Raw genomic sequence first — 10,878 nt, 5'->3', positions numbered from 1 at the left:
CATATCAATTAATGGTAATTGCTTCTTCGCTTCAAGCCATTTCGGCACGAAAGGTTTCATAGGAACGCACTACCTTAGCGGGGGAAATACAGGACAAAACAATTTAGCCCAATATACGGGATGTCCGGGCAATACAGGACAGTTGGCAACCCTATGTTCAAGTTCAACAGTGCGTGACAGGGAATGAGGAAAGGTGCAGCTCACTCATATCGTTTCCTTGCGGCTCAGTAGCATATGCTTTGCGGCCTGGTAGTGGTCCGCGGCAAGGTGGTTGGGGAACACTGAATTAGGGAACCACAATAATGGTGATCATATCTGAATTAAACATTGCTTATTTAACATTTTGTGAATGTTAAATAAGCAAGCCAACCTTGCTGATATTTATATTTCCATCAGCAATACAAAACAGAAGATGTAAACTCAGCCAGCTCCATCATGGACACAAGATTCCCCATCATCCAGCATCCAGGACACTTTCAAAAGGCAGCATCCATCCTCAAGGGCCCCATCACCCAGGACATGCCCTGTTCTCATTGCTACCATTAAGGAGGAGGGACAAAAGCCTGAAGGCATACATTCAATGTTTCAGGAACAGCTTCTTCCCCTCTGCCATCGGATTTTTGAATGCACAATGAACACTATCTCAGTATTTCTTCCTCTCTTTTTGCACTATTGTAGGGCTCTCAGTATACTAGGTGGACGGTTAACTGTTGATCGCTTATTACCAAAATGGCTTCTCTGAACTGTTATATTAAAATAGCTTCTCGTAATGTTAACTGCTGAGCAAGGGGTTCTCTGTAAACGCAATGTTCGGGTTATACAGGGAGATAATTTGTTAGCCAATGGAAGTCATGTTCTGTTATCTTGTATGTGTGTGCTGAGTTGAGGAGCACGGGCTTTTTCGGGAGGCGAGTGGAGAAGACGGACGTGTGAGGAACGGACAGCGGAACAGACACCGAACCTCGGGGGTTCGGAGGGTGGCCGGAGTCTCGGAAGGACGTTGTGGATGGAATCGGAGGCGTGAGCTCCAACGTATTAAAATATTATGTGCACAAGACTGATAAGTTACTTACGTGGCGCCCTTTCTTGTAGTTCTTCCTACTAACCCAACACAAAAAAATTGCTATAAAGTATAATTCTTTACTCGCACTTCGTATATTGTTTCATATTTGTGTCGTGGCTGATCATTAGGCGACTCACACCTTATCCGCACCAAAGCAATTGCACTGTTGGCGGGGTTGACGGCTATTCACCCTAGGCAACGTGGGGGTCGGTGGGGCAAACTCTGCTACACTATAATATAGGTATCTTACTGTTATTTGTAGTTTTTATTATGCATTGTAATGTACTGCTGCCGCAAAACAAATTTCACAACATATGCCAGTGATATTAAAACTGATTCTGATCTTATAGTCATCGCCATACAGCAGAGAAACAATTCCTTCAGTTCACTATGTCCGAGCTGATCTCTGTACCCATCCCTTTTACTTTCATTATGTCCATAGCTTCTAATGCCTTGGCAAATTTGATGCTTGTCTAGATGTTTCTTAGATGTTCTGAAAGCATTTGCCTTCACCAACTCCTCAAGCAGTATATTCCAGATTCCAGTTTCCAATTACTCCAAGTGAAAAAAATCCCCTTTAAGCCTCCCACCTCTCATCTTCTTCAATAGCCCTCCTGACTGACATATTTTCCATGATGGAGGTGTCTATCTATAAGACACAAGACCATAAGACATAGGAGCAAAATTAGGCCATCTGGCCTATCGAGTCTGCTCCGCCATTCAATCATGGCTGATCCTTTTTCCCTATCTCTTCCTTAACCCCAGTTCCCGGCCTTCTCCCCATAACCTCTGTTGCCACATCCAATCAAGAACCTATCAATTTCTGCCTTAAATACACCCAACGACCTGGCCTCCACAGTTGCATGCAGCAACAAATTCCACAAATTCACCACCCTCTGGCTAAAGAAATTTCCCCACATCTCTGTTTTGAAAGGGCACCCCTCTATCCTGAGGCTATGTCCTCTTGTCCTAAACTCTTCTGCCATGAGAAACATCCTTTCCACATCTACTCTGTTTAGGCCTTTCAACTTTCGAAAGAATTCAATGAGATCCCCCCACCATCCTTCTGAATTCCAGCAAGTACAGACCCAGAGCCATTAAGTGTTCCTTGTATGATAACCCTTTCATTCCTGGAATCATCCTTGTGAACCTCCTCTGGACCCTCTCCAATGCCAGCACATCTTTTCTAAGATGAGGGGCCCAAAACTGTTCAGAATACTCAAGGTGAGGCCTCACCAGTGGCTCTACTCCTGCATAACTTTGTATGCCTTCAGTAAGTCAATGCCCAACTTTCTGTGCTCCAGCAGGGAGAGAAAAAATTCTGTCTGATCTCTCAAAGCTGAGATGCTCCAATTTGAGCAACTTTGTTGTGAATCTCCTCTGCACACTCTTATGTACTCACATGCTTCCTGTAGCTTGACGACCAGTTCATCAACAGACTGTTAGCTGCTGGAGTTGATTGTACATATGCTTCCTATATTACCACAGGGGCAACACTTCTAAGCTTCTTCAATAGCTACAAAGTAATTCCAAGTATCCTGAGAGGAATATGCAGAGTAGTGCAAATGTAAAACTGATATTGAATTGAATTGACTTTATTTCTTGCATCTTTCACATACATGAGGAGTAAAGCTCTTTATGTTATGTCTCCATCTTAATGTGCAATGTGGAAGTTATGGTCATTTGCTTTCTGAAGAAGGTGTTCCAGTTTAAGATGGCACTACTGAATAGGTGTGACAGCTTACTGGTAGTTTGGAAGCAAAGGAGTTCAATTAAAACCATTATTAATAACACCAATTGTGATCAACTATCACCTCAACCAATGAAGAAACGAGCGAAGACAAAGCAAATTTGCAGGATGTACCCTGCTGGTGTGCTGCAAATCAATACACTTGGAGTTGGAGCCATGCTGGTAAGAGTGACCATTTCCGAGGGGAGAAGAGTTCTGACGCCTGTCCAACTAAGCCGGGTATGAGGGGGGATTCGCTCCAAACACCGAGCCGGGTAGGAGAGGTCAAGAACCGCTTCTTCGGCAGTGAAACCCAGGTTCGAAGCGAATCGATGGGCAGGTTGTTCAGGCCCAGAGCCACTCACCGCGGCGAGGCCCAGGTCCTAATGCGAGGTACAGTCCGTGGTTTGGACAATCTAAATGCTGGCCCTTATAGACTGGAAAGGCAAGGTGTTGAGAGTCGAACAAAGTTGTATCGCTCTGGATGCTGAAACAATTTGGAGAGGTCAAGAATGCCTCCTTCGACAGCAAAATTTAAGTCCAGAACGATTCGCCACTGGCGGTGCCCAAATCCTAGTATGAGGTTCGGACAATTTAAATGTCGGCCCAGGTGGTCTGCGGGCTTCTCTCTCCACCACACTACGGCTATGAGACTGCCCCCAGCTGCCAAGCTTTGTGTCTGCAAACTTTGCGGCAATTTGCCTACTTACACAATGAACTGAATACCAAGGCTCTGGGCCTACTCCAGGCTGCTCCGGGGATTTGGATCCAAGGACTCAGTTTGGTTCGGAATGCTGTTGTTGTTGCTCGCTCCCATTGTTTATCTGATTTGTTGTGTGGTTTTTTTTTACCTTTTTCCCTCTGTGGGCACTGGTGGGTTGGCCTTATATTTTTTAATTCAATTCTTTCAGGTTCCTTGCTTTGCAACTGCCTGTAAGCATACAAATCTCAAGGTTGTATAATTTATACATTCTTTGATAATAAATGCACTTTGAAACGTTGAAAATTCAACTTATCTGATGACAGCCATTTACTTGATCACATCAGCACCAGAGACCTTGACCCACTCATTGCCCTTCCGTGCGAATTCCAGGCAGCAACAGTGGACACTTCAGTAATGCAAGAGGCCATTGGGTGATTTCAGTGTCTGCCAGAATACCCAAGTTTTTTTTTTAAAAATACATTGAGATACAATGTGGAGTAGGCCCATCTGCCTCTTCAAGCCTCATCACCCAACAACCCCCAATTTAACCCTAGCAACTTACAATGAACCTTCCAATCAACACACCTTTGGACTGTGGGAGGAAACCTAAGCACCCAGCGGAAACCCACAGGTTTCCTTACAGACAGCTGTGGGAATATTTCAAGCATTCTTGGAATATAATACAAAAGACTGAGAAATTGTTCTTCAACACTATTCCATGCCTAGCTGACCTCCCTACATACCCCACTGTGGCCACATTAAAATTTATACCCATCATGTGAAATTTTCCATACTTATACAAAGATAAAAATCACAGCACTCCTCCATTCCTTGTATTTCCTTATTATGGGTAAAAGGCCTGCAGACGGTTGGTGAAAGGAAAGGTTACCTAAAACCTTATAATTTACAACATTTTAGAAAACAGTAAGGATTGGATCTAACTTAAAGTCATGCAGCATAAAACAGGGCCTTTGCCCCACTGAAACTACTCAGATCATCAAGTACCCAGTTACACTGAATCTAGAATGGTGTTGTTTTGACCTTCCCACAGTCCCATCAATTCCTCATCGATTCTGTCACACACATACACAGTAGGGAAAATTACAGTGGACAAGTAACCTACCCACATGTCCTTGAAATGTGGGAGAAAACCCATGTAGTCACAGGCTAAACTTGTAAACTCCATCTAGACATCTGCTGAGGCCAGGATTGAACCCTGGTTGCTGGAGCTGAAACATTAACTTTATCGGTGGAACCACTGTGTTACCCCACCCCCCCCCCCAAAAGCTGTACAAATGATCAGACACAGGACACCACAAGCTCCTACTTGGGAGACCGTGCCTGATTTAAAGCTTTGTATTGTGATTTCAGCCTAAAGAATCTCTGTTCTTCAAGTTCTAGGCTCTTGCACATTCTCATTTTGAATCAGTCATCATTCCAGCTATGCCTCTTACTGTCTGACAAGGTCTAGAATACATTCCCTCCTAGCTCTGTCTTCTTCTGTAATGGCTTCTAAAAACCTACACCTTTGCCAAATCTTTTGGTCATCTGGAGCAACACACAAACTGAGGGACTCAAGTGGGCCAGACAGCACCTTATGGAGGGAAATTGGGTCGAGGCCCTTCTTTTGGACTGTTGAGGAGAGGTAGCCAGTGTAAAGAGGAGGAGTGAAGGAGTGGAGCAAGAGCTTGCAAGTGATTGGTGGATTCAGGTGAGGAGGGGATGATATGAAGGACCGCACCAGAAGTTGGGAGGTGATAGGTGAAACGACAAAAGGCTGAAGTTAGAGATTCCAGCATCTGCAGTCTCTCGTGTTTCCCTTTTTGTACATCAGGCCTAACATTAACACACATGCCTTAAGGTCATACAATGAGCCTGTAAAATCTGCTACAATTTAAAAGTGCAATGTAAATAAAGTTACTGTTTGCAGATGATGTCAGTGATGGGGTCTCTGGAACATTAATTCACTGTGAACAGTTGCACAAAGTAGGTGATAGGAAACAGCCTTGGTTTTCACATGCCAAACACATTAATATTAAAAATCACACACAACAGTAAAACAAAAGAATGATTGTCCACCTCGGATTCTATGTTACTGTCCTATGCCTAATATACTTTAATTGGGCATCTGTACTGCAAGACTGAATAATACGTTCACCTTGCTTGCTGCATGTATTTGACCTTGCATATCAAAAAGCCCTTCAAAATGTCTTTGCTATCATTACAGTGAATGAAAAGTGAGTGAAGCAAGCCAAAATTCAGCCATTAGAAAATGCAGAATTTATTATGTGATGTTCTCTTTAAATAACAAGACCTCTATTGTTTAACTCATACCCGTACATAAGGCGAGAAAAGGCAGGTTCCAGAAAGCTTTGGGCTTTTTGCCAAGTGTAAATGAGATTAATCAAGAATAACTAAGCCAATTTGAGAAAGAAAATTGTTTCTATTTCATTTACTATGGAAATATCAACAATAATTAGACAATCTGGTTATATTATTTCAGGGCATGTGAACCAGAGGCTTAATAGGGCACCAGCCTCTTTGTTCTCCACTTTAATATACTATTAAAATCTGTCATCTATTCTGCTATTAAAGCTGATGCTTAAGCTCTCTTTAAAGGAAAAAAATGTCTATACATTTTAAGTAAATGCAAAGCTTCCACTGTTGGGCTTGTATGCTTCCAAGATAACTGCAGATGTCAGATCTTGCTAAGGTATTTGTCGTTCAAGTATTCACCCAGTCAGGCCAGGGAAAGATAACAACAAATGATGTGATCCATTGGAGTGATCAAGTCTTTTTAATAAATCTAAAAAAACAACCTAAAGCTATCAATTTCAAATTTCATTTTCCCAATCAATTTATAAGCTATCTTTGTGAGTATTATTTATGTATTTTGGTCCCATATTTATCACTTGGCAAAAAGTCAGCTTTTGTTACCATAGCTTTGTTGGCACTGCCTGCTTGTCTAGTGTTAATACTATTTAACTCAAAAATGGAAATGCTCACCATTGCTTGCATGAAGAGAGAAATTATTCAAGAAAAAACCCTTATGACTTGATCTACTCAACCTCCCATTCTTTTAAAAAATATATCTTTTATGATCATTGATTAGAATCAAGCATCAAAATAAAATTATTGATTAATTTATTAATCCTTTTAACACAAGCTACAAAAGTTAGAAAATACATTATCTGGCTAATACTTAAATGAGATTACAGTGGTCTGCTGTCGCTATTTTAGCAAGTGTTTAGTCTCGGGCAATGACACAGATAATCAATTACACACCCCTATCCACAATTTTTCAGTAGTCCCAATCGTTAAAAATTTAAGGATGTTCAGAGGTCTGGACTGATTCACAGTCAGACATCAACTGTATTCTTCAAACAAAGGATTTGAAAACTGAATATCCTATTCCTGTTTCAATCTTCCTTTGAAATTCTTTCACAGAGGGGAAAATAATCTAGCCCATAATGTAACCTTAATTTTGTTTTGGCTTTGCACTGCAGGGGACAGTGGTTCAGTTAACACTGGGTCTGGATTTCTCATCATGGCAAATGATTTAATCAAATTGGAGTAAAAAGCAATAGTCTGATGACATTCTGGTCATGTGCTCAATAACCAATGGTGCAGAAAATAGTGATTGACAGCTCTTTTACAATTTAGCCACGATTTGAATGGGAAATTTATCACATTTCAAGTTATCCTGCACAATAAAATAATCAGAGTGAAATGCAACTGTCTACTCTGCATTTAGTGCACTTACTAAGTGCAAGAAGGTGGGAAGCTCTGCTCTTTCACAAGACATGGGTTATTTGTCACTATTTCATCTGGCAGTTGGTCTAAATCACATTGTACATGAAGATTGACCAAAAAAAACAGCTTGTGGCCATATTACAATTGACTGTAACAGCACAATGGTGACAGCAATGATAATATTGCACCTTCAAATATAACAAAATAATTGTAATAGAAAACAAAAAGTAAAAGTAAACATGGTAGTGGTTACATTTAAAGATATTAAATCCTGGAATTTCCATGAATAATTTTTAAAAATTCTAATGCAACTTTCCAATTCTAACATAATCACCTCCAACATTCTACTGCCTATACCAAGCAGTCAAAGTTTTGCAAAAGTGACTCCTGGTGAGTTAATGAAGACCAGTATTTCTAAGGGATGATAAGTAGATTTTGTATGTGCTGTTCCAATTCCAAGTAAAAACAATATGAGAATACAAAAGGAAAACACACACACACACATACACACATTCATTCCTACATTAATTTCTGTATATTCCCTAAACAAAATGCCCTACTATTCCTGCAATCCATTGATTCCCACTGATGCAGTAGGGCTTTCACTATTGCTTTCATGAGCAACTGCAGTTCTCCATAACCTAAGCAGAAATTTTCACAGCACAAGATTTCTGTGACCAATGCTGCACTGTTTCTGAAATGGTCACAGAAGGAACATAGGAAACACAGCAGTAATGGCATGTATGGCCCTTGAGTTTGCTCAAAATGCTAAGTACTATAGAATGTTCAATCAATTTAAACTTGCTTTGCAAATTGTGAAAAAAGATTCGAATAACAGACCATCTCTAAGGCTGAGAGCACTTTCTACCAAATACACAGGTTATTTAGGAACTTTCCTCTAAATGATAAAATAGAAATGAATATTGTTTATTCCATCTCATTACTGTGCCTTCAATAAATACGGAAGGGGTAAACTCTTCAAACTAACCTTGTATTTAACAGTTCCAACACTCAAGTTGCATTTCACCACATCCACCCCCATTCCCACACACACACACACACACACACACACACACACAAACAAAAAGCAATTCAATGCCAAGACGTCAAATAAAACAAGAAAGTAGCTCCTCAACACAGGTCATCCCTGGGACAATAAAAGCATCTCTGGGTTGGAAAATTTAAAATGTCCAGGACAAAACCATGATATAAAAACTGGCACAAAATGACCGAATAAGCGGAGACAGATAGAAAAATGCACATGTCAAGTTCACACCTCAGTTGTCTTCAGCATTTTGGCAATGAAGGTAAGTCACTGAAGAAAATAATCACCAACCCACATGTGACTTCACAGCAGGCACTGTGACCACACCCTCTACTTTGAGGGGGGTGGATGGGGATAGGTGCTGCCCCTCACTGCAGACCAGTCCATGCCAGGAACATCCAACCCCATCATGTTGCCTCGTGCCCACATCTCCCTCCTTCCTTTTGCATAAAGCTTTATGCCGCCTTCTTCCTGCCAGAGGGGAGGGGAAGGTGGCTATTTTTGGTTCAGCACCGACAGCTCTTTCAGCACTCCCACTCTGCCGCCAGCATCCTGGCGCCGCTTCTCCCTGATCAGGTCCTCCAGGCTGGGGAAGTTGAGGGTGTGCACCCTGCTATCAGGCAGGTGCAGCTTGAGCAGGTAACGGCCCTCCTGCCCTCCTGCACCCCGGGACTCCCCGCCCGCCTTGAACTCCCGCTTGCCGAACCGGCACCAGGCAGCGAAGCTCTCCGAGTTGGTCCAGCACACTTCATGCCCTTGGAGGCCAACGTGGCCCCGCGCATTCTGCACCACCAGCTCGGCCGGAAGCGCCCGGTAGCGGTACCAGCTGTTGACGATGCGGGCCAGGCGCCCGCCGCTCACCTGCGCCAGGTGCTCCTCGCGGATCTCCTGTCCCTGCAGGTGGATGACGCAGCCAGAGCCCACGTACACCACCCAGTGAGCTGGCTGCCCACCGCCGCATGCCAACTCTAGTAGGTCACCTGCTCGGCACCTGGGCAGCAGCGCACTCACTGGGTAGGCGCTGAGGTCCTGGCTGCCGCCCAACTTGGAGAAGATGCACTCGTGACAGCAGAAGGCCGAATACTCCAGCTCGCCCAGCAGGAGTACCGCTGCCCCCCCTTCGCGGGTCGGGCTCGGCTCCCTCCATGTCCTCTCAGGCTGCGGCGCCCGCTCGTCCAGCTCGTCCTCATCATCCGAGAAGAAGTAGGCCACCCCCACCCTCAGCTCGTCCTTCTCGATGCCAGAGGGATCGCCCGTGGGGAGCTCGCTGTAGTTCAGGTGGGTGATCCGGTCGATTTGATTTCCCATCAATGATGCCAGGCACCTGGGCACACACTGCAAGGGGGCAAGGCAATGCACCTGGCGAGAAAGCAGACAGGGACACACACACGCACGTACACAAAATGTAGCTCCTTTATAAATGCAAACATTCCTTAACCCTCCCCTCTGAACACCCACCCACATTGTCCAAATGTAACCACTACAACCCTTCTGACCAAACCAACCAAAATCCCCAAGGTTCAAATCTGCACCATTGCATCCCCGTCCTACACTTAATTTAGCTACCTGCACTACGTGCTCAATACCTGTATCACTATACTCTGCCCTTCTGCGTTTGCATCCCTCGTCCCTTTTTTCCTACTACCTCGATGTACTTAGATATGGAACGATCTGCCTCGATGACACGTAAAACAAATGCTTTGCACTGTATCTCGGCACATGTGACAATTATAAACCAATTACCAGAACTCAGGCTAAAAGATGGTTCAATTCACTGCGCCCTACCAAGCAGAATAAAGTCACTCCCTCAAGATAAACCCTTGCTTCCCTGAAAGGGAAGTCTAAAGTCAAAACAAAAACTGCCGCTGTAAACTGGCACTTGGCAGATTCAACCTCGTAGTAAACAGGGAGATTCTCTTTTAACTAGTACATAATTGCAACAAAACTCCCCCTCTCCAGCAGTTTCCTTTTTTTTAATTTTTAAGACTATGCATTGAAAGACGGAGTAGAGGCTCGCGATTGATTATTTTGCCGACCACCTTCTGTTTGCGTGCACTCACCTGGCGCCCGTTGGCGGCAGCAGCAACAGCAGCACCACCGCTCCCTGCGGCTCCACCTGCCGATGCTGCAGCAACTCTCACCGCTGCTCCATTCGCGCTACCCAAGGTGAGACAGGCGCCAGCCCGCTTCGCCTGCGCTGCATATGTGGCCGTCGCGATCCGGGCCCACCCCTGCTCCCCTGTGATTGGCTCATCCAGTCCCGGCCGCAGAGCTGATTGTTGTCCCCGGCTGTCAATCAAATCCGGAGCCACCCACTCCCTGGAGTGGGGTGGGTAAACGGGGGGGGCGGGTAGTGCTGGTTCTTTTCGGTCTGATAGCTTCGCGTTCTCCGTATCTCTCTTTTCCCCTTTCGGTGCATGCAAAAATAAACAATAACGTCTAAAACAACTTTGGTTTTTGAACAACGTTTCACGATCTAGCGTCTTTCATCCGGTAGCCTTGTAAATCTAAGTCGATGAAATTGCTATGCACCTTTGGTCACAAAAGCAATGGTAACACGTTGATCATAAATTACTTATTAAAGT

General features: G+C 43.9%; 1 protein-coding gene across 1 annotated transcript; it reads right to left on the bottom strand.

The window, feature by feature from the left end:
• Window positions 1–5,394: 5,394 nt before the first annotated feature.
• On the bottom strand, window positions 5,395–10,504 carry lratd1 (LRAT domain containing 1). Its single transcript, XM_063071184.1, has 2 exons — window positions 10,354–10,504; window positions 5,395–9,652 (listed from the first exon to the last, which is right to left on the bottom strand). Exon 2 carries the CDS (start codon window positions 9,599–9,601, stop codon window positions 8,789–8,791), a length of 813 nt encoding a protein of 270 aa, XP_062927254.1. The 5' UTR covers window positions 9,602–9,652; window positions 10,354–10,504; the 3' UTR covers window positions 5,395–8,788.
• Between the last annotated feature and the right edge of the window lie 374 nt (window positions 10,505–10,878).

The sequence above is a fragment of the Mobula hypostoma genome, chromosome 2 (genome assembly GCF_963921235.1).
Source record: "Mobula hypostoma chromosome 2, sMobHyp1.1, whole genome shotgun sequence".
NCBI lineage: Eukaryota > Metazoa > Chordata > Chondrichthyes > Myliobatiformes > Myliobatidae > Mobula > Mobula hypostoma.
This window is presented reverse-complemented; position numbering and strand designations above follow the sequence as displayed.

What these genes read in the sequence shown, in the direction of transcription:
- lratd1 (XM_063071184.1), bottom strand. Translation starts at nt 9,601, where the DNA reads ATGGGAAATCAAATCGACCGGATCACCCACCTGAACTACAGCGAGCTC.